At 41.8% G+C, this 24,352-nt stretch overlaps 1 protein-coding gene across 3 annotated transcripts in view; it reads left to right on the top strand.

Moving 5' to 3' along the window:
• PDS5B (PDS5 cohesin associated factor B) overlaps positions 1–24,352 on the top strand; it is a 156,675-nt gene that overhangs the window by 118,730 nt on the left and 13,593 nt on the right. For all 3 annotated transcript variants that reach the window (XM_019530089.1, XM_019530090.1, XM_019530088.1), the window contains exons 24-30: positions 1,692–1,815; positions 5,262–5,466; positions 14,934–15,048; positions 15,471–15,603; positions 17,897–18,016; positions 18,310–18,372; positions 21,827–21,972. In XM_019530089.1, the coding sequence (XP_019385634.1) occupies positions 1,692–1,815; positions 5,262–5,466; positions 14,934–15,048; positions 15,471–15,603; positions 17,897–18,016; positions 18,310–18,372; positions 21,827–21,972 (906 nt within the window). The remainder of the gene's footprint in view (positions 1–1,691; positions 1,816–5,261; positions 5,467–14,933; positions 15,049–15,470; positions 15,604–17,896; positions 18,017–18,309; positions 18,373–21,826; positions 21,973–24,352) is intronic.

The following is a 24,352-nucleotide window of genomic DNA, read 5'->3' as shown; positions in this document are numbered from 1 at the left end:
CTTGGAGTCAATGATGATTCCAAGATCCTTTTCTGCCTCTGTACTGACAAGAAGGGAGTTCCCCAACCTGTAGGTATGGTGCCAGTTGTTCCTCCCCAGATGCATCACCTTGCACTTGTCTGTGTTGAATCCCATCCTATTCTCATCCGCCCACCCTTGTAACCTGTCTAGGTGAGCTGACCTAATCATAATTTGTATAATTTGTTATAATTTTCCAGGTATAGAATCTACCGAATCTACTTGATTATAAGATGAGGCTTTTCCCCCTCCAGTCAGCATGGGGAAAATCAGGCCCTATCTCATGATCACATATGACTTACTTGAAACCTGGAAATGCACAGGGGATTTCAAGGTTAGTGAGGAGGCAACACAGCCAGGCACCCAGCACATGGCCACCCGGCAGAGGGTGCCTGCCCATGCTTCCCTTAGCATGCAGTGTTTCTGGATGGCCAGTGTAGAGTCACTCCAAGCTGTTGCCTGTAAGCATGTGCCAAATTGGGTGAGTGTTGGTTTGCAGATATCAGATGTGGAAATTTCTTGATACTCTTACCGTATTTTCTTGCATGCCACATGCCTCCAAATAGGATGTAGGCAGAATGTAGGGGAAAAGATTTTTCCAGGGTTGCTGCCAACTATGTGACGTAGAAGTCCTCCTGCAAATGGTGTGTCCAGGAAGTGTGACATCCTATGAGAGAGTCTGGGTGTGGCAGGATATCAACAAAGCTCGGCCCCACGGCCCCATGTCCGTGCAAGGATAGTAGCAAGACTGTTATATCCTTTAGTATAAAAGGTTTTCTAAATAATTGGTTCCACACTGCAGGCGTCATTAAGATCCTCTTCATGCAGGAACTAATTTGTCCTGAGCCAGCTCAGTTCTTCAGTTAGTGACTATAAGAGGATTAATACTGGACTCTACCCTTTCTGCTTGCTGCGCCACAGAAAAGTGGCAGCTGTCTTGGTAACCATTAGAAGCATATAGATGCTGTGCTCGATTTCTCCTGCCTTCAGTTACAGCAAAGGAAAATCAGCTTTCTTGCTTAAGGCGTGCACCCCAACTTGGAAGGGTGATTTGTGGGCGAGAAGGGGAATGTAAGTAAATACTGTATGTCGTAACTATGGGAACACCCAATATACTAAAAATCCATCCATGTTTCCTTTGGATCCATCCAAATAAATTAAGATTATTTTCCTAATAAATCTTTTGATATGGAAGTAACCCAAATAGTAATACCCCAAAAATGAGTGGGTTTGATTCATCAAATCCATGTAGGTTCATAGAACAGGGAAATTTGGGGTCTGTATATAGATCACTAATACAGAACAGGAGGGGATGCGTTTCTGCTTGCATAGGTTAGTACACGTGCATAAGTCAAAAAGGTTATATTTCCAGGCAGATTTTTCAGAACAGATCATATTTGACACATTATTTCTGCAGAAAAATGTCAGAGGAAATAGGTATGCTCTAATGCGCTATAACTATATTGTCCTGAATCTGAAAGCTAATTCTCTTCATATAACAGCTACAAGGAAGCAATGGCCATGCTGATTCCTCCTTTTTTCCTCAGTAGTAGTTTTTCTGCATGATGGAGAAGAAACGGTTTGCAGCAGAAATCTGATGACAGCTGATTCTATTAAGGAAATAGTGGTAAATAATTTTGCAGTGATTTAACCCATCTATCTCTGTTTTTCAGTAAACCTGACATGTCCCGCTTGAGGCTGGCTGCTGGTAGTGCTATTGTGAAACTGGCCCAGGAACCCTGTTACCATGAAATCATCACATTAGAACAATACCAACTGTGTGCATTAGCCATAAATGTAAGAAAATGGGCTGAAGAGGGGTTGAACTTGGGTGGGACGGGAAATGGCTTATGTGCATCTGTTAATTACATACATGTACAACTGGCCTGTGGCCTAACTTAAAGTTCTGAACATTCTGAGACTCCCAATTTTACCTTGCCCTCAATATTACAAATATTAATAATATTTCCATGTAATTCTGAGAAGTCTTCTATTTTTTGTTGCAAGAATGAGATCCACAACACTTTTCAAATGTTAGCTTCCTCATTGGGTGACCTAAATGCAATAAAGGAGTCTGTGGTAGTGATCTAGAGCAGTGCTTATCAAATTATCTGATGTGGCGGACCAGCAATTTTTTTTTCCAGTGGGCCAGGGACCAGTGCCCAGTTCAGCTGGTGGCAGCAACTGTGTTTAACAGTGCTACACAAATGTGCAACCTGCTGTTTCTTTCTCTTTCCTCACCTCGCATGACGTGATGTCACCTGGACTGTTGAAACCTATGAACTGTGGCGCTATGACACAACAGTGTTATGTTTCTGAAAATATATTTCTTTCTTTCCTGGCAACTCGCTGTGGACCGGCAACTGGTGGCTCGCAGACTGGCACCAGTCTGTGGACTGCCACTTTGAAAATCACTGATCTAGAGCAAGTAGACAGTGTGTTAGATCATTTAAAGGTCCTTGACACTGAAGATGGTTTTTTGAGTTTTTTTTTTTTCCCAACCTCTCCCTATTTCCCATATTCCAATTAGATAATGAAGTTAGGAATGTCAGAACAATGCCCTTGGTTATGCTGACTCTTATGAAGACCACTGATTCTTTGTCTCGCAGGAGTTCCATGTTGACATGCTTCAGAGTCCACAGAAGAAAGTTGTTTTCTTGCAGACCCTGAATGAGATGGGAGGGGGAAGTCACAGTTGCAGTGGGGAGAGGAGGTCACTCCCTTTGGTTTTATTTTTTAGTCCAGGGGAAAGGAAGATTGCCATATTCAGAATATCAGTACAGATGGGGAATCTTCTTTTCTGTTGTATTATTTGCAGAAAATAAAGGAAATTTTAGATTTGAAGTCCCTTCCTGCATAGCTTAGGAAGCCTGCAAAACACTCTTGCTTTTCAGGCTTTTGTAAATTAGGAAAATGCTTAGTAATGGATTTACTGTTAGGATGGCTTCAGCAGTGCAGCTCCCACACATCTTAAAATATTTCTCTGGCTCAAGTGTAAGAAACCAAAAAACTTAGATTTTCCTGCCCTTTAAATGTATTATTTAAAATTTACTAACTTGGCATTAATAGTCCAAAACTGTTTGCTAATTGTAGTCCACTCAGACTCCTCCAAGTTGTTTACATATTAGTGAGGAGTGAAAACAAATTTGTTAATTTAAACTGATGGACTTCAGCCAGTATAAATCCTGCAGGGCACACTGTTCCAGTATAAGAATGCCTTTTTAAGTTTGGCTCATGTTGCTTTGGAAGGGGTTTAGATTAAGATGAAAAAGTTATTCTTATACTAGTTTATATGTCCATGCAGGAGATTACATCTGTTTAACTTGACCTAAATAACTCTTAATAATGTTCCTGAGATCTTAAGGCTAGATCCTATTCCACCCACCTACTATGTGCCAAAGTGTGATAGAATTTTACTCTCCTCAGATCCTGGAAAAACTGTTAAGGTGTCTATTTTTTTTATAATGCATCATCATCTTAGCCTTAAGACCAAGTAAAACAAAAGCAAGCAGGAGGAGGACCCATCTACCTTTTGAATTGTTTTTCAGGGATTCAGAGTGGCCTAGGATTGCACTTATGGCCACCTAGGCACGTTATAGATGGAACAGGACTGGGCCCTTAGTTTTTCTATATTATCCATTAAACTCAGTCATCTCTGTATCTGGCAACTGCTCTTTCATCCCTATCCTGCCTACAGTGCAGTAATAGCAAGCAGTTGTATTCCTTCTATCCCACAGCCTTTTTTTTATGGGAGACTAAACTAAAAAAATCAAGCTCATTTAGCTTTGCACTTTTAGCTTCCTCTTGTAGGAGAGGCTCTCATAATAGTCTAGATCAGTGTCTTTCAACCTTTTTTCATTTGCAAACCCCTTTGAAAATTTTGAATGAAGGTGCCAGCCCCTTTGAACGGTAAGTGTGCGTATTCAGATTTTTTATTGATTATTGTTATCCTTTGCAGACCCTTTAGACATAGTCTGCAGAGGTTGAAAAACACTGGTCTAGATCTTATTTAATAGTCTTTCTCTCTTCCTGCTGCAGTTTGAATTAATATTTCTTGAACATGGTTGGCTGGGATTTTACATAGTATTCCAGATGAAGTCTTAGCAGTGTCTTGTACTGTACAATGACATTGATATTTCTGTGTCTCTAATGGAAATACCTTGGCAATATATCTTAGGATTACACTTGCATTTTTCTTGTGTTCTTATTAATGGCTTACAACAGGGGTGCTTAACCTTTGGCCTGTGCCGAAGCCACTGCATCTGGCCCACAGGGCTCCCCATTAGATCAAGACATTTTGCAGTGGGGGAGCAGTGACCGTTAATACTGCCACCCTCTCCTGCTGCCAGATTCTCACACCACCTTCTTTTTGCACAACTGAACCAGGGCTGGGCCATGCCCTCTTTTCCCTCGGCAGCCAAATCAGGGCTGGGCTGGGCAGGAACTTCCCAGGGAAGTGGTCCTCGCCCCTACCTTGAGCAAATTCAAGAGGAGGTTGGATGATCACCTGTCTGGGGTCTTGTGTTCATCTAAGGACATAGACAGATAAGGTTCTTTGGGTAAATCCGATGTCTTTTATTAAACCAACTATTAGACTAAATAGTTGGTCTAATAAAAATCAGATTTACCCAAAGAACCTTGTCTTCCAAGAGCTATACAGACACTGAGGAGCTGGGTCAAGCAGTCCCTCTTTTGGGCGTGTGCTGTGTTTTGTACAAGGGTGTGTCATGCTAAAAGTAAAGCAGTGGTTACTTTGGAGGGGGGGGTGCAGGTTCTATGTCTCTAAGCAGATTTTTTTTAAAGCTACTAATAAAGGCTATATAATTTCAGTGAGGGTATTTACTTAGCTCCTGGTTAAGCAAGGTCCTTGAGATTGTACTTAAAATTAAGCAAGCACCTCCTGTCCCGGTGGCAGTGCTCAGGTGCTTCATTACTTAGGCACATGTTTGAATACTTTGAAATAAGATGTAATGTTTTGGGAATTCATTCAACCATGTAGTCTTTATTTAACATTTCTCTTGTCCTTAAGTGGATTTCCTGTTCATGATGAATTCATTAGAATCCTACTGAATTCTGTAAAAAGACACCCCCCCCCCGACAGGATGGCCTTTATTGCTGAAGAGGCTGAAAATGTTCTTGATATCCTTGTTCACACATTTTATGCTTATCTTCTAGTGGTTTGTATTATATATAGACAAGTTAAATATTTTTATGCTCTTTCTTTCCCTCTCTCCCGCCCCCAGGATGAGTGTTATCAAGTGAGACAGATATTTGCTCAGAAGCTCCACAAAGGTCTTTCCAGACTACGATTACCACTTGAATATATGGCCATTTGTGCACTGTGTGCAAAAGATCCAGTGAAGGAAAGGAGAGCTCATGCTCGGCAGTGCCTTGTGAAAAACATAAATGTGAGAAGGGAGTATCTGAAGCAGCATGCAGCAGTTAGCGGTAAGATGATAATAGAAGTAGTTCTTAGCAAGTACAAATAGAAATGTGCTAGTTTTCAGTGCATACCCTAAAGAGGGTATATAAATATTGACTGATCTGCTCTGCATTTCTATTCTGAAATGGGATTCTGAATTTGTAATTCATTTCATTTAAAAGCTCAGCTATTGAAAGAGAACGCAAATATTACAATTCCAATTTTTTTAAATGTCCCTGAATGAAGTTTTTTAATTTTTTTGGTTAGTTATGTAGCTATTTAGCTCAGTTTTATGCTAACAGTTTAAAACCGGTGATTATTCAATGGCATTGTTCACATACCACAGTTGAATTGAATTATTCTTATTAGCATTATGAGTGAAGTATCAGTGATAGATTTTGGTTCACTATTTAATAGCGTAAAGGTTTTGTTTCAAATTGTGATTGACAGTTACTGTTATGTTGTCCAGTTCTGGGCAAATGTAAAAGTGCTGTTCCTTTTCCTAAATGCCATGTTGATTCTGTCCTTGATATATTTGTGAATCATTATGAAGAGTGTAATATGTAATGCTTCCCATGGTGGCCAGAGGACCCCCTGGTGGCCATACTATACCCTATCTCCTACTCCAGCTCTCCCAGTATGGCCTCACCCTCTGGCCTCCCTTGCTGTGATGTTTAGATTAACATATTTTAAGAAACTACCTTCAGAGAACCAGTGTTGAGCCTTTGGTGCCTTGTTTCACCCTGCTCATCACTAGGCTGCCAGTCTTCCCAGTTCTCATACCCTAACCTGAGCAGGGCTCTCTCTCTCTCTCTTTGCTTTTTGGGGGGTTCCAGCCCTTCTGGGTGCCTGCCTTACTGTGCTGGTCCCCTGGCTCTCCCTCACTGCGTGTTGCCATAGGACCACAATGTCAGGTGCCTCACTGGCACCCACCTTTACAGCACTTAGGTCCATCTCCTCCTCCCCTATAGTCACCTTGAACCTTGCAGACTCACTCTACTCCCTTCCTCAGGCCTGCTGGCACTATTAACCCAAACCCAAAGCAAAACAAAACATAATTTATCTCTGTATACTGCTTTCTATAGAGCTGCTTTTCTGGTCAGTATGTGGGCCAAGGTGAGACTCTAGCCCCGGGACAGGCTTATATAGTCCTTCCATTTCCCCTTTTGGTGACCTGATCTCCAGTCTTCAGAGCCAGGTTCAGTTTCCCAATTAGCAGGCTTTTATTACTCTGGCCTGCCTTTTTTTACAAGCTATACCTCTTGCCTATCTCCTGTTAACAGGCTTACCCTATTGCAGCTAGCCTCCCTGTGGCATTGCACTCGCTCACCTCCAATAGCAGAGGTAGGAGTCCCCTGCTACAGAGGCAAACTAGTTGAGGCTGTAACTTGCTTTCTGTTGCAAAACCTAGTTTTGCTTCTTGTCACATTATAAAAACAAAATAAATCCATATGAAGATGTCCATAAATTAACTTATCTCAAAATACGTTATTCTGGGGACAGTTAAAGGCAATTTTTGCAAGAGCAGTTAAATGTCATTTCTATGACAGTTTCCTAATGGCTCTTGGCTTGTTCTTTGTTAAACCAAGTAAGCCCTCTTTTGGCCACAGATTAACTAACTCTAATGTTGGGTTCAGTGGAGACTTGAACTTTTTGGCTAATTTAGGAAGATGTATTTATTTACAATTTGAATATTATGTACAGTATTAATAAATAATGTCAGTCTAATATTATTCTTGGAAAATAAATTCAGATAGTGTTTTGTAGGCTTTTTAAGATTTTTATCAGAGCAGCCTCTCATGCACTCAGACAAGGATGAAGGAAATAAAAAACCTTTGGGAGTATTTTGTGGAGAGTTTAGCTCTGTCTAGAGCAATTTCTGAAATGTTTAAAAAAACGTTACTTTCTTAAAGAAATTTTAAAGCCAGCATCTTTAGGGTTGAAAATCTGTTTCAAAACTTTAATGGAAAGTATATAGTTGAGATCAAGAAATGTAAAAGTAAGTCCACCTTAAAAAATGGGTAGGGAGATAAGTATGTATACTGGAGTACTGTGCCTAGTTCTGGGCCCCACAATTCAAAAAGGATGTGGAGAAGCTTGAGAGAGTGCATGATCAGAGGTCAGGAAAACAGACCTTACGATGACAGGCTGAGAGCCATGGGGCTCTTTAGCCTGGAAAAGCGCAGGCTCGGGGGTGATCTGATGGCCAGCTATAAGTTTATCAGGGGTGACCACCAGTATCTGGGGGGACATTTGTTCACCAGAGCGCCCCAAGAGATGACGAGGTTGAACGGTCATAAACTACTGAGAGACCATTTCAGGCTGGACATAAGGAAGAATTTCTTTCCTGTCTGAGCCCCCAAGGTTTGGAACAGCCTGCCATCGGAGGTGGTTCAATCACCTACATTGAACACCTTCAAGAGTAAATTGGATGCTTATCTTGCTGGGATCCTGTGACCCCAGCTGACTTCCTGCCCTTTGGGTGGGGGGCTGGACTTGATGAACTTCCGAGGTCCCTTCTAGCCCTAATAGCTATGAAATCTATGACACTAATAGTAAAGGTCAACCAAAACAACCTATGACTGGTTTACAGCTCCCCACACACCAGTCAGAATCAAGACCCATCTTTTCTGGTCCATGTAATCTTCTTAGAATCTGGACGCAATCTTCATACCATACTGAACACAAACATCTGGCTTGCTCTGTTGATGCAAATGCCAAAAAAGACCATTTTTTTCCCATGTTGCCAGTAAATTTGGTTCTGTTATAAATTCTGTTGACACAATTGCAATCTCTTTAACGGATAGATGTCTGTTATTTTTCCTTGAGAGGCCTTAGAGTGTACGGTTCAGCAATTCCTTGTTCGTTGGAAGGCTTATCTCAAATGACCATTATAGAAGTTTGTTAATTTGAAGATGTCTGTCAGATGCTAATGCACTGCTGTTTTGTACAGACTAAGTAGGTTGTTGCCTGCGAAAGATCAGGCCTCTCCAAGCCAGGTGGCCTCTGAAAGCATTTATACACATATCTTTTTGTCCCACAATGCACTGGAGATCCACCACTTTGGAGCAGACTCAACTAATCAAGTCTGCTCCACATGTGAGCTGATGTAAACTGTGTTGTAACCCATGCGGTTGTATAACTGGCAAAATGCACGTCAGTGCGCAGAGAGTGGTGGTATGCTTTTAAACTAAAACACTTTCTGTGTGTTCTAGTTCAAAAATGTGCTGCCACCATTTTCTCAGCACTGACACACATTTTGCTGCTTATACAACTGCAAGCGACACAACACCGGGTGTTTTTCAAAGCACTGGGTGCTATGGCGCTTCCATATATAAAAATGCCATAAGATGCCACTGTGCCCTGTTTTCTCTATGAATTAAATAGTGATGCATCTAGAATTGTAAAGTCATCATTACATTGGTAACATTCAGCTCTCAATCTGAGGTCTTCACTGAGCCAAAACAATACATTTCCTAAACCCCATTATTGCATGTGTACACCAGAACAGTGTCATGTCCCACTCGGGCTGTTCCTGAGCATGCTTTGCTCTCCCAGGTCTACCAGTATTCTTCGAATCTTGAAATACACTAGTATTAATTTTATCTTCAAAGCCCTCCATCTTTTGGGTTCTGTATGTTTGAGAGATTGCCTTTTCATATTGCACCATACGAAAAGGCTGTGGTACCTGACCATCTCTAAATGTGCAGGTTTGGGACTTAAAATTGTGTTCTCTGGACATCTGTCAATCTTGAATTTCCCTAAGTTGATAATGATCCCAAATAACTTATCATTTGGGACACATTGAAGAGTCTGGTGTTTTTTGTGGTTTTGGGCTGAGGAAGGATGTTTTTAATGACATGGCTTGGGTTTTTTATGAGAACATTTTCTGTTTAATCTAGGTCTACCGTAGTTATTCTATTTAAAATAGCCTGTGTGCCTATAATGTTCTTTTGACAGATACATTTAACACACATGAAAATATTTTGATTTCCAATTTAAACATTTTGGCAGCAGATATTTGAGTCATTCAAATGGGATTTTTCATACATGAGTTAGAAATCTGGCTCTCTCAGCTCTTCCCAACAATGGCATTAAAATTTCATAGATTTCATAGACATTTGGGCTGGAAGGGCCCCTGGATCATAGAGTCCAGCCCCCTACCCCAAGGGCAGGAAGTCGGCAGGGGTCATAGGATCCTAGCAAGATAAACATCCAAATGTGTTTTGAAGGCATTCAGAGTGGGTGCTTGGACCGCCTCAGGTGGCAGTCTGTTCCAAACTTTGGGGGCCCAGACAGTGAAGAAGTTCTTTTCTTATGTCCAGCCTGAACCGGTCACAGTGGAGTTTGTGACTGTTCGATCTTGTTATCCCTTGGGGTGGTCTGGTGAACAGTTGTTTCACCAGATCCTGATGAGCACCCCTGATAAACTTATACCTGGCCATCAGATCACCCCTGGGCCTGTGCTTTTCCAGGCTAAATACCCTAATTGCTCTCAGCCTTTCATCATAAGGTCTGTTTTCCTGACCTCTGATCATGTGCGTGGCTCTCCTCTGCAACCTCTCGTGCTTCTCCACATTCTTTTTGAATTGCGGAGCCCAAAACTGGATGCAGTACTCCAGCTTCAGCCTCACCAAGGCTGAATACAGCAGGAGAATGACGTCCTGGGATCTGCTTGAGAGGCATCTATAGATGCAAGCCAGTGTTTTGCTCGCTTTACTAGCCGCAGCATCACACTGAAGGCTCATGTTCATCCTGTTGTCAACGGTGATGTAGGGGGGCAGTCAGGAAGGCCAAGGCAGAGATGGAACTGGGTCTAGCTTCCTGGATTAAGGACAATAAGAAGTCCTTCTTTAAATACATAGGGGGTAAAAAGAAGGTTCTGGGTAATGTGGGGCCCCTGCAAGACACGTTAGGAAATTTGGTCATCACACCAGACAACAAAGCCAACATATTTAACTATTTCTTTGCTTCCATCTTCCTAAGCAGGGACCAGGGCCCCCCTCAGGCCCCAGAGGAGGCACACCTAGGCCAAGGGTTTAGTGAGGAACTAATTAGGGAGCTTTTGGAGGGACTGGATGTATTCAAGTCAGCTGGTCCAGACGATCTCCACCCTAGAGTACTAAAGGAATTGGCTGAGGTCATTGCAGGACCTCTGACACAGCTTTACGAGCACACGTGGTGCTCTGGTGTAGTGCCAGAGGACTGGAAGAGGGCCAACGTGGTTCCCATCTTCAAAAAGGGGAAGAAGGAGGACCTGGGAAACTATAGGCCAGTTGGTCTTACTTCAATCCTAGGCAAGCTGTTCGAGAAAATTATGCTGGCACACATCCACGGGGGGCCAGCAGGGGATTTCATGCTTAGGGGCAACCAACATGGGTTCATCAGTGGCACGTCCTGTCAGACCAACCTGGTGGCCTTCTATGGTCGAATCACCAAATCATTAGAAGCAGGGGTAGCAGTGGACATAGTCTTCCGGGACCTTTGGAGGGCCTTCGACACTGTCTCTCACCCTGTTCTCATTAAGAAACTGGGGGACTGTGGTGTCAACACCCACACCAGTCAATTGGGTTGCCAACTGGCTGGAGGGCTGCACCCAGAGAGTGGTGGTGGATGGGTGGTTTTCAGCCTGGAGGGAGGTGGCCAGTGGGGTTCTGCAGGGCTTGGTCCTCGGGCCCGCACTGTTCAACATCTTCATTGGCAACTTGGACAAGGGGGTAAAAAGCACGCTGTTCAAATTTGCTGATGACACCAAGATGTGGGGGATGTGGGCACTCTAGAAGGGAGCAATAGGCTACAATCGGACCTAGACAGGTTACAAGGGTGGGTGGATGAGAATAGGATGGGATTCAACACCGACAAGTGCAAAGTGATGCACCTGGGGAGGAACAACCGGCACCATACCTACAGGTTGGGGAACTCCCTTCTTGTCAGTACAGAGGCAGAAAAGGATCTTGGAGTCATCATTGACTCCAAGATGAACATGGGCTGGCAGTGTGGGGATGTAGTCAGGAAGGCCAACCGTACCTTGTTATGCATCCACAGATGCATCTTGAGCAGGTCCAAAGAGGTGATCCTCCCCCTCTATGCGACACTGGTCAGGCCGCAGCTGGAGTACTGCGTCCAGTTCTAGGCACCGCACTTCAAAAGGGATGTGGACAACATGGAGAGGGTCCAGAGAAGGGCCACTCGTATGATCAGGGGCAGCAGGGCAGGCCCTATGAGGAGAGGCTGCGGGACCTGAACCTGTTCAGCCTCCGCAAGAGAAGGCTGAGGGGGGATCTAGTGGCCATTTACAAACTAGTCAGGGGGGACCAGCAGGCACTGGGGAAGTCCCTGTTTCCCTGAGCACTGCCAGGAGTGACCAGGAATAACGGTCACAATCTGGTAGAGGGAAGATTTAGGCTAGATATCAGGAAGCACTACTTCACAGTCAGGGCAGCTAGGATCTGGAACCAACTTCCAAGAGAAGTGATGCTGGCTCCTGCCCCGGGGGTCTTTATGAGGAGGTTAGATGAAGACCTTGCTGGGGTTGTTTGATCCCAGTAATCTTTCCTGCCATGGCAGGGGGTCGGACTAGATGATCTACTCGGGTCCCTTCCGACCCTAGAAACTATGAAACTGTGACCCCCAAGTCCCTTTCATCTGTAGTGCTAACCAGCATGGCACTACCAAGCCTGTAAGCATGGTGCAGGTTCTTCTTCCCAAGGTGGAGAACCTTGCATTTTTTGGTGCTAAACACCATCAGGTTCTCATCCACCCATTTCATGAGTCTGTCCAGATCCGCCTGGATCGCCCTCCTATTCTCAGGTGTGGATGCTTTATCCAGAGTTTGGTGTCGTTGGCAAACTTGGCCAGTCCGCTTCTGACACGAGTGTCCACATCACTGATGAAGATGTTAAATAGTACAGGCCCTAGGACAGAGCGTTGTGGGACCCAAGACGATTGGCTCCCATTGACCACCGCCCTGTGAGTCCTACCGTGGAGCCAGTTCCCCAGCCACCAGATTGTGGTGATGTCAAGGCCGCAGTTACCCAGTTTAGCCAAGAGGTGATCATGGGATCCCAGATCGAAGGCTTTTTTTAAAGTCGAGGTATACGACATTGATCTCTTCCCCCTTGTTCAGGTGATAAGTCACCTGGTCATAAAAGGAAATGAGATTGGTCAAGCAAGACCTACCCGCAACAAACCCATGTTGGGTATGCCTCAGGATATTGCCTTCAGCTAATCTGTTAAGGATGGCCTCCTTGATAATCTTTTCCAAGACCTTCCCCAGGATGAAAGTCAGGCTGATGGGCCTGTAGTTTGCTGGGTCTACTTTCCTCCCTTTCTTGAAGATCGGCACCACATTGGCCCTCTTCCAAAATCTCAGTGTGCTTTCAAATGCAAGACATCACCCTAAGAAATGCTTGTCTCTTGTATAATTTCTGGACCATCATAGCTACAATATCACTCGCACACTACCATAACTATAACGAGGGGTGGGAGGCGGGGGGTATCCAACATGTGGAACAGATGCCACAAGTGACACAGGTAGCCTCTCTGTGTGGCACATGCCAGTTTGGTGAGAAGTCAGGCAATATGGTGGCAGAGAGGGCAGGAAGCAGAAAGCAGAGAAGCAGCTATGTGGCAGGGGAAAGGGATCGGCTAATTTATGGCACATTTGTCAAAAAGGTCACACCCTCCCCCCCCTCCGCTCCCCTGATCTATGAGAAGTTTCAACAAAGATTCATTCTAGGCCCAATAATTTGCTAGCTGTGGTGCCCCACTATACCTTTGTTAGAAGACAGGGTAATGCCAAGTCTTTGATTTTTGTACTGCAGAGGAGATGAGTCCATGCTCCCTGCCATGTGCCTGTTTCTGATAGTGTTACCTGGATTACAGGTTACCTTGCAGGTTGGCTACTGATAACAGAGGCCAGAACTGGTCTACAGCCTGACATTTATTTGCTTAGATACTTCAGAACACAAAAACAAACCCTTATCTCAAAGTCTGTCTCTGCGTGTGACAGTACAAAATAGATTCTCCCCTATACTGTCTGGGGAAACTCAAGAGAGAGGAGGAGGGTGGCGTACAGATTGGCAACAGGTCTTACATTTGCTGAGTTCCCTAAAATTCCCCTTGCTCATATTCCACATTTATAGATGGCTGGTTCTCTAATAGTCTAATAAATGATCTTTGATTGCTTTATTTACATTTCTTTGTTTCACTGAAACTTGGAACGGTACTGACCCAGTTTTCTTGTGGACATGAAAGGTGTCCGTTGGGATTTATGTTTCGGTGAAAATTGCACTTTTGCAGTGGAGAATGCCTTGTTTCCTTCCTTCACCATTATCAACTACTGCTTGCTATCATTCTGTTTTTCTCTTCCTCAAAATTGATGGTTTTCTGTAAACAAGGCTGTTTTTTTTTTTAAACTACTTACCTAAGGATCTAAACAAAAATATATCTATTATAGTTTAAAAAAAAAAAAAAAAAAAAGTACCTAATACATTTGGTTACATAAGTTACTATAAGCCAAAGCTATGGTATTGTATATTTAGATTATTTAATGTATGGTCTTCCCTTATAATGTATTTTTTCAGACCTTGTGCTCTGTATAATTGAATCTCTTTACTGGTTTGGCTGGACATACTGCTTGCTTCCTTTACTTTGCTGACCAAGCTGGTTGTCACATTCACAAAGGTTCATTCTTTGGTCACTCAGAAACAGTCTTTGGGGCCTTCTCCTCAGCCACACTTCTGCAGCTTGGCTTTAGGCCCTGTGAAAATGGCCAAAGATGGGAACAAGAATCTTGCCAACTCCTATTTTCTCAGAATGCTATTTATGACCATACAGGATGAGACTTAGATTGTTGTAATATTTGCATATTGACAGCTTTGGCAGTTAGACCTGTTTGCAGATCAAGGCAAACCTCTCATACCTTCTAGAATGCCTGACCTGCAATAGTTGCATTTGTTGGCTTGAATGTTGGATTGCAAGTTACTGCTTTCTAGTCACCTATCAGCTTAGAGTTTCTGACTGACAGTATCAACGAATGGTGTTTATTTTACAGTAGCTATATTTCTTTGAGATGTAACAGACAGTGTGGATCCTACACTGGTCTTCCATTCCCTGGAATTCTGTGAAATATGAGCTTTAAATTGTAAGGAAACTGAGGGAGAGTTGTTACTGCCCTGCTTTTTATGCCCCTGTGAATAGAAGTTTGAGGCGACACAGGTTGTACAAACAGTTTGCGTCAACATAGTTCTAACTCCCCCTGAAAAAACAAAGTGTTGCCCTATGTGATGCTTGTAGATTCATAAAGCATCCATGCTGAGAGTGTCTTTAAAGAACCACAGTAATCACAAAGTAACTCCTCTTTATTGCCACCAAAGCATTATTTAGCTGGTTGATGCAGGCTGATTTATGTAGAAATAAAGAGCAATATTTAATGGCAAAACACATTCTTGAAAGTGTTTTCTAATGCATCTGTTTTTCTTTATGCTTTCAGAAAAACTGTTGTCACTTCTGCCAGAGTATGTTGTTCCTTATACTATCCACCTGCTGGCACATGACCCAGATTATGTCAAAGTCCAGGATATTGAACAACTTAAGGATATTAAAGAGTAAGACTATTTCCTTGGATATGAATATTTGGATGCTTCATGTTTACTGTGATCTTACATTATTTTGGGAGATGGTCTATGATAACCTTTAAAGTTGGATAATAAAATAAACTGTCCAATACGTGATTATTTCTTAAATGCAGTGAAAATAGTAAACGTCTCTAGCCGATTTGTCTATTGTGCTCAATTGCATTGGCAATGCACTTGTATAAGTAAAATATTCTTCCTGTTTTCTCATTTTCTTACATTCATTAATTTCATTTTCATTCAGTCCTTCCCAACTTCTCTAGCCAATGTTTATAATAGTTGAATTCATTCCTAAAAGCCAAACTGCTTGGTGGATGAATCCATGCCAAAATAAATTGTATTTTCAAAATGAGGCTTTCATTTGCAGTTTAATGAAGAATTTTTTTCCCCCTTAGATGCCTGTGGTTCATACTGGAAATATTGATGGCTAAGAATGAGAATAATAGTCATGCATTTATCAGAAAAATGGTGGAAAACATTAAACAGACAAAAGATGCTCAAGGACCAGATGATCCCAAAATGAATGAAGTATGTGCTTTTTATTGCACACTGCTTTTTCTTTTTTAATTCCAATTCTGTCAGAAAACAAACATTTTTCATTTATTTTAAAATGATTTGGGGGTTGTGTGTGTATTGTACAACTATACTGATGGCATTAGATGTTCTGTATGGTGGCAACTGTCTTGTTACTTTACTGGATTTCAGTAGGGCTAAGGACAGACATTCAAAAAGTTTGAGCCAGAATTGATTCAACCTTTGCAGGTTAGTCTAGCCTGGCTAGGCTAAACCAGTTTGTATCTGCACAGATATTCTCTGCGGATTGAGAAAATTCAGGCACATACCTGCAGTGGCTCAGGCTAAAAGCTGGGGGCTGCTACAGCAGCCATCCCTTCCCTAGTTCTGAGCTGAGGCAGGGTCGTGGCCAGGCCCAGGCAGGATGCTCTGATTAGGGAGGTCTGCCTACACCATCCCAGGCTTTTCCCCACTAGCTGCTCAAAAGGTGGGAGTGTTGCCAGCCCCCAGCTAGCACTGAAGCAAAGGGTGTGTGTGCAGTGCATGCATCTGTTGATGTTATGGAGTTTTTCAATCTTCCTCCCTACTTCTTCATACTGTCTGCAGCAAAATGACAAGTAAGCAAACCAGCAGGGGGCTGCTAACAGTGTTTCACCCCATCAGCAAAACAGTAGCCTCTCTCCATTAGTTTAAGCTCTTCTTAAACAGCTTTATCCAAGCAAGGAATTACCAGCTGACCTGTTGAGTAGCTCCAAAAAGCCCTAAGTAGACACTGTTCTATCTGGCTGGCCCTAGTGAAATTGGAGACAGGCACCTCTCAGCATTAGATAGCCTACCGTGTGCCTACTGTCTGTGGGGCTGCAGTTCGTGCTGTGTGAAATGGGAGGCGGGGAATCCTTGCTTGAGCAGTGAGGAGGAACGGGGCAAGGGAGAAGCCAGATAGACCTTACTGTACATGCAGTCTCTGCTGGAGCTCTGGCTAGGGAGCAGAATGGCAGGGCCAGCTCTGCTGTTTGGAGCAGAGAACCTAGCCAAGAGAGCATGCCAGGTTGCTGGGGGAATCTGGTTTAACTTAAACCAGGAAGTGGGTCTGGGACAGGCATTGCATAAACTTGGTTTTCCCAAGTCAGTTAAGTCTGATACTATGTTCAACCAGGTTTATCTTTAAACCAGTTTCACCCATTTTGAAACTGGTTTATGTGTACTGAACATTTGTTTTGTTACAGGTTTAAACCAGTTTATGTGTAATGTCTGCCCCTAGCCTAGAGGTCTAATTTCTTTACAAGCTCAATTGAATAATTAAAAGAATTTCTTCGGTTTTTCTATTTTACTTTTGTTTCAATATTAACTTCCATCAAATACTTCCTTCGTATATGCATAAAATACGTATGGGTTTAAAGTTAAGCTTTGTAAGGTGGTGGGTTTCTCCTTTGCAGTAATACAAAAGAATTGCAAGGTAGTATGAAGAATGGTTTCAAATTTAAGCCTTCTTTCAATGAGGGCTTAATTACTGTCATTTTAACTTCCATTTACTGCATGCTAAGAATGGACATACGGGCTGCTACCATGGAGCTGCTGTTATACGGTAAATCCTTGCCCCCTGTTTCTCTGCAGTAAATTGTTCATATGTCCATACTGTGAGCTACTTTGCATTAAATGTATGTCTACACAATACAGGACAGTGCTCAAAATGAACTGGTTTGACTACATAGCACAATCCATTGCAGTGCAATAATATTAACTTGGGTCCGCAAGATAGGTATATTAACTCGGGTGAACTGCGTCTGGTTTTGGAGGTAACTAGGCTATCTAAATGATGCACTGGGTTGTAGAGGTATATCCTAAGTATCTGTGTGAGAGCTGATCCAAATCAGGTATTTATATTTACACAGAAGAAGTATCAAGTCAACAATAAGGTTTTGTGTTGGTGGAATTTACAAGAATTTGGTATGGTTTGTATATCCATTGGAAACTAAGCGAGTTCTTCTGGTGTGGTGGTCTCTGTTAGTGAAAATAGGCAATGTGCTTTTTGCATATTAAAATATTTTAAAGAAAACTCACTTCTGACTAGTCCTTACTCTTTTTTTTTTTTTTTTTACAAGAATTTGTGGTGATAGTTGTACTTGGCATCCAACACTCAACATCTTTTCTTTGTGGGGAATGTATGAGCACTTTAAGAGTCCAGGGGATGGTAATCATTACCGGTGGTCAGCACAGATGCAATTAATAGATAAACAAAATTACAGTTAATTGTATGTACCATTTTTAACCTTGAAATGTCAAATAATTTTTATTTTGTAATTTGCAGAAACTCTACACAGTTTGTGATGTAGCAATGAATATCATTATGTCAAAAAGTACAACATACAGTTTGGAATCCCCTAAAGATCCTGTTCTTCCAGCGCGATATTTCACTCAACCTGACAAGGTATAATTTGGGGTTCGAAATGGATTATTTTGCAAATCAAAACTGCATTGAAGAGTCACATATACAACTGTAATTTTGAGTCTTATTTAAATAGCTCTGTAACTTTTATTACTTTTAGTAATAATCATTTCAGTAATATCTCAGGTCATTGCATGTTCTGTGTTTTTAATAGGGGGTCAGAAACATCACTAGTTTAAATCATTTCAGATATTTAAAATGGCTAGTGCAACAGCAAATATATCTTCCTCCCCTCCCCTAATTTGTTTGTTGATATCTTTTTCTCTTGCTTACAGAATTTCAGTAATACGAAAAATTATCTTCCTCCAGAAATGAAATCTTTTTTCACTCCTGGGAAGGTGTGTTTTGTTTTATTATCTATTTTTCCACTAACCTCCCTCCTAAGCTAAAAGCTGTGCATGCGCAAAAGAAGGCTTGGCATTTGCTGCAAGAATTTACATTTTTAGAAAATAAAAACAAGAGGTTGAAAGAAGAGTAGCCAACAAATAGGGTGGCCAAGAGGTAGTAACGACCTGATGCTGCAAAGATTCACTAAATGTTTTGGAAAATGTGTTGGGTAAACAATGTAGGAGTCCTAAAACATTTTCACAGAAAAATCTAACTATATGAGGAATTAACTGGAAATAATGTGATGTGAAGTAGAGATGTTAAAAATTAATTGTGAAAAATTCTCTCCTGCAAATTGATAGTCAAATCTCAGTCTTTTAATTAAAATCTTAAAACTTTCATATATGGGTTTTAAAAACAGACTTTTAACTAAACTAAGTGCAGGGAAAACAAACATTTTATTATATTGATGTCATTGTGTGCCTGCTGTTTTAACACTTTGAATGCGAATACTGCAATAGTTTGGTTTATTTAAAAAGTAGCATGTCACCTTGCATTGCTTTAGAGAGAGTTATGAGCAAATTTTCTTCGTTGCAATTTTCTTCATTAGGTATTAGCTAATTCAGAACAAAAATAAAGAAATGTGTCTTAGTATAGAGAACACCCATGAAGAAAAAAGAAACAAGAAAGGGGAAATGTCTGTCTTTAATCTGGGACCAACTAAGCTATAATGCATTCATCATAATTGTGCATTATGTAGTGATGATGAACTATTGTTAGAGCAAGGGGTTCGACTTTACTGAGCTAGCAGTTCTTGCTTTTAGGATAATTACCATTTCCCCTTACAATTTCCCCTTAAAGCTTTAACCTTTCACGTTACTGTTATGTACCCAGAAGCTGAGAATTTCCTTTTTCATTTACTACTAATTTTAAAATAGTAAAATTGTAATTCTTTATCAAACACAAAGAAAGGTACCATGTGGTTATGCTAATTGTTTGAAGAAATGTAGTATTCGCTGTTAGGGCCAGATTCTCTGGCTGCTTTATTGCGGTCACCAAGAGCAAACTTGATTATTTCAAGCTGCTTTTACAACTTCATGCCATTAACAGAGAAGGGGTAGGGAGAGGTCTTTGGTTCCCAAACTCAGGCAGGTTGTGCACCACCAGTTTAAAATGATACAACCTTAAGTACCACCAGTAAATTTGTGTCATATAAGTAATTATAATAAATCTGTTAACACATACCACTGACAGGTTGTCTGTGTACCAGTGGTGGTACCGATACCACAGATTGGGAACCTCTTTAGGGATTCAAAGGAGGAAGTGGGCATTTTGTGCTGGTTGGGATAGATGTAACTGGAGATATCTGTTTGACCTAGAGGGAGTAGGGCTGTTTTTAAGGAAGGGAACCTCTTTTGAGAATCTAGCACTACATTCCAGTCTTAAGATTGCAGCTCAGTTAAGTCCCCGAGTTCTACAGTCTTTGTGCTTTAATGGCTTTTTGTGTATTCCTGCTTGAGCTCTCCCTGTCAGTGCTCCATCTTGCACCATGATGTCAAGACACCAGTGCCCAAAATAACCAGTAGCCATAGACCCTTTAGTCATGAATCGGTGACAGTGGATGCCGAGGATCCTGCTACTAAGAATTATTGACAGAAGTCCTATATCTCATGCCACTTAGAGGGAGTATTGCAACCTTCAAATTCACCCGATGATTGGCTGTATACTCTTTAATAGCATAGCACAATTAAGAGTGACCCAAGTTGGACCTGCCTATAATCACAGATTAACAGTGTTGGCTAACTTATTCAGGAACTCAGTTGCAATTAAAGTATTGTCTATACTAGATTTTAATGGTTTTTTAATGAAAAATTTTAGGAACATGTTGTTTCACTGCTGAGATCATTCAGGACAGAAAGGGCTGGTACATTACTACATTTTCAAAAGACCCATTTGGATTAGTGTTAAATTGGATTTATATATGCATTCTCAGAAAGCTTTGTTCAATATTCCAAACTAAATGGTGAATTTTGGAAGGGGGTATGCTGTGTTTTTTATATACACATAGGGTAAATCATTTCTTTAAGTATGGAACTCAGTCCAGCCCAAACTGTGAAAACATAAGCAGCACCTCTGTTCTATATGCCTTATGTTGACAAAAAAATTTACAGGAGTCTTGAAAAAAGTTGTGTTACGCCGTTTCTTAGTCATTTTGGTCAACTTGGGTGAGAGTGGCTTAATAGCAAATGGTCCAGTAATGAAAAATTATACTTTGGTTTGTAAGACCTCCACTACATATTATATCTAGACTTGCAGATTTAACTATCATGCCTTAAAAAGGTTCTACCAGCTGTAAAATTGTTTGAAAATGTGTAATACCTTTATAGCTAATTTCTAGTCCACTTTAATTTGCACATGTATGTAATCCTGTGACTGAGAGACTACAGCTGTTGTTATCTCCCAGCCGCTGGGGAGCACAGCCAGTTCTCTCTCCCACCTGCAGGGGTGCATAAACCTTCCAAGCAGTGGTTGGGAGATCACAGCTGCTGCAATCTCCAGCTGTTGTGATCTCTTAGCTGCGGGGTGCTCCATAGGATTCTTAAGTCCTGGCTACATGTGGGGTGCAGCTGGAACCAAGACCATCAGCTGCAGGGCTCTTGGTCTCAGCTGTGCGTGTGGCTCAGCCTGGACCAAGAGCCACAGTAGGTGTGGATTCAGTTCTGGCTGCATGTGGTCCCCACAACTGGGAGCCCTGTCAGCAAAAGAGGCTCCCAGCTGCAGGAGCCTGCTTTTTGCTGATGCAGGAGCTGCCCAGGATTGAGCTCCTCCTAGACTAGCAGTAAGGCACAACTGGTTCAAATGCATGATCCCACAATCTCACCTCATGCCACTCATGTGGGGCATGGCAGGAAGTGCAGTTGTGTGGATTGTGAATTAGTTCCAATTGTGTCTTTACCTGCACGTATAGAAGGGGGGCTTAAGAGCAAGAATGAATTTGTTCTTTGATATGTTTTGATGTCTAGTTGGTCATTTGTAACCCAGACATTTCAAACTTGTTTAAAGTCTGTAGGAGCTGAAGGTATTTATAAATGCATAATTTGCAGCCTGCCCATGTTTGGAAAGTTTGGCAAGGATGATGAAATTCTAACCTTATTGAAGTTAGTGACAAAATTCCCATGGAGTCAAAATTACAATTCTCTTTTTTTTTTTTTCTTTTTGTGAACATCTTCCTACTTTATCCAACTGCCATGGAAAATTATCATCTCTACCAACTTCCATTTGGCTTCTGTTAGAACTTTTATGTTTAACTGGTTTTTTACAGCTGCACCATGTAATTAAGGCATTGTAACTGCAGAATGTGCATCAGTTTTATGTGAATGTTTTAAGCATGGTATGTGTTGTTTCAGACTAGATATTAATATACTAATATGTAGTTTAAAATAAAATCTATATTTTTGGTTTCAGCCCAAAGCAGCCAATGTTCTTGGAGCAGTTAATAAGCCTCTTTCATCAGCAGGCAAGCAGTCTCAATCCAAATCTTCACGAATGGAAACTATAAGCAATGCTAGCAGCAGTTCAAATCCAAGCTCTCCAGGAAGGATCAAAGGGAGGTTGGTATACAACAATGCATCTTTGATGCTCAAGTATTTTTAATGAAGCTGCAAGGGTTTCTATATATTTTTAAAGTGGTAGACATAATTCTGTTATTTTATGTTGGTGTAAATCCACAATAACAACCATGCTTGTGTAACCAAAGCCAAAAGTAGGAAGGAGAAAATGAAAAAGCAGCCCAGAATATTGCATTGAAAGGAATCCCAGATAATATGATGGTACTGTGTAAAGTAAAAAAAAAAAGACATGGATCCAATGTTTCCATCAACCTTGTGTAGTTGACGACATAGCCATCCACATAAATTCAGACACTATAGGCCAAAAGTAATCATCTAAACTGATCTCCTTTTTTGAAACAGATTGGATGACTTCTGAGTTAATTCTCATTTGAACTATAGGATATTTAGAATGGCGTTTCTCAACCCGTGGGTTGCGCCCCAAAAGTGGGTCACAACAGTATTTCAAAGGGTCATGAGCTGCGGCAGGGCAGAGGGGCGGCAGGAAGGTGCCTGCCTCTTCCAGTGGGGGAATGGGGTGGTGGAGAGCTGTGTGGCCAGGTTAGCGGCACTGGGACTGGTACCCATGCTCATGGGGGTGGGGTGGCTGGAAGGCCCTACTCGGGGTAGGAGGGGCCATGACCAGGCTGCCTGGCATGGTGCAGCAGCCCCAGCCCAGGGCAGTGGAGTAAGCCACAAGCCTCACCTCCTCCTCCCTCCAGCCCATGCCAGGGCCATACTTGTTTTGCTGCTGTCTGGGTGAGCCAGAGCTGCCACAGTCACCGCACTCTGGCCAGAGTGGGACGGGGGCAGTTGGGGGCCCCTCTGGTAGGGTGGGGGAGCAGAGGGGTTGTGGGTTGGGAGTGAGGGACACCAGCATGGGGGGTGGGGGTAGGGCAGAGGACTGGGGGTTAGGCACTGGCAGGGCCAGGGGGTGCAAGTTGGGACAGGCAATGGATCTTTGCAAATGGGTCCCAGTAGGAAAAAGGTTGAGAGCCACTGATTTAGAACAACATCCAGTCTTTATTTCCAATAGTTAATTACCTTCCCTATTAAAAGCACTGTATTTCTAGTTGGAGATTTATATCTTCAGCTCCCAGATATTATGTGTTTTTACTTTTTGTTTACTAGATTGAGAGCTTGTTTATCAGAGTTTTGTCCCCCGTGTAGGTAATTAGGTTGGGATCAAAATATCTCACAACCTTTTCTGATAAGCTATGTTTTTCAGCTGCAGACAGCAAAACTGAACACAGTATTCCAGTCCACTACAGCCAAATACATGGACAATATAACCTTCCTCTCCCTATTTGAAATTCCCTTCGTTATAGTGACAAAGATTCTGTTAACCTTTTTAAATTATCTGTTATGATCCCCTAATCTTTCCAGGGTTTCCGCTTCCTAGGGTATTTCCTTCACCACCCAGTCTGTGCATGTGGGTTAAATACTTTGTTCATATATGTGTAACTTATATTTAGCTCTGTTAAAATGCATGTTGTTTGTTTTTGTCCAGCTTAGTGAGCATTTCATTTCCAAGTAATTGTTCTGTTGTAATTATTTGTCGGATTCATCATTTAATGCTTACCCTGTCTCGTGTGAATTCTATAACTGATTTGGTTTTCTTCCGGTCATTAATGAAAATGTCACATAGTACATGATTGAGAATCTGTCCCTTCATACTCCTGTCAGATCTTCTCAGTTACCAGCAGCCATAGGTTTAGGTATGAGGTTATATCAGTGACTGTTAAGTTTAATAGCCCCTGATGGATCTATCCTCCATACATTTGTCTAAGCCTTTTTGAATCCAGTTACGTTGCTTGTCTGCAGGATAACCTGTAGCAATGAATTGCTTAAGTTAATTGTGTTTTGCGTTTTAAAAGGGAAGTACTTCCTTTTAATTTTTTAATGTTTTGCCCTATGCTTCCTTTGGATGTCCCTAGTTCTTGTATTATAAAATGAATAACAGAACTTTATGCACTTTTCCAGACTATTTTACATAACTATCATGTTCCCTCTCAGTTGCCTTTTACAAGCTGACTCTAGACTCTTCAGTATTTCCTTACATAGAAGTGCTTCCATGTCCTAATCGTTTCTGTTGCTCTTCTCTTTATCTTTTCAAGTTTTAGTTTATCTTTTTGAGTTGGGGTAACCTGGACACAGTTGTGGGCACATGAAATTATACAATGAGATAATCATTATTTATGTTTTATTTTCCATTCCCCTCAAGTGTTTCCTAGCATTCTTTGTACCCCTTTGACTACCACCATAATAGTAAGAGTAGGAGGTGCTACTTCACAGTCAGGGCGGCTAGGGCTTGGAACCGGCTTCCAGGGGAAGTGGTGCAGGCTCCTAGCCTGGGGATTTTTAAAAGGAAGTTAGATGAGCA

The sequence above is a fragment of the Crocodylus porosus genome, unplaced genomic scaffold (genome assembly GCF_001723895.1).
Source record: "Crocodylus porosus isolate Cpor-Errol unplaced genomic scaffold, CroPor_comp1, whole genome shotgun sequence".
Taxonomy (NCBI): Eukaryota; Metazoa; Chordata; order Crocodylia; family Crocodylidae; genus Crocodylus; species Crocodylus porosus.
Note: the sequence above shows the minus strand (reverse complement) of the source record. Positions and strands in the feature narration are given on the sequence as shown.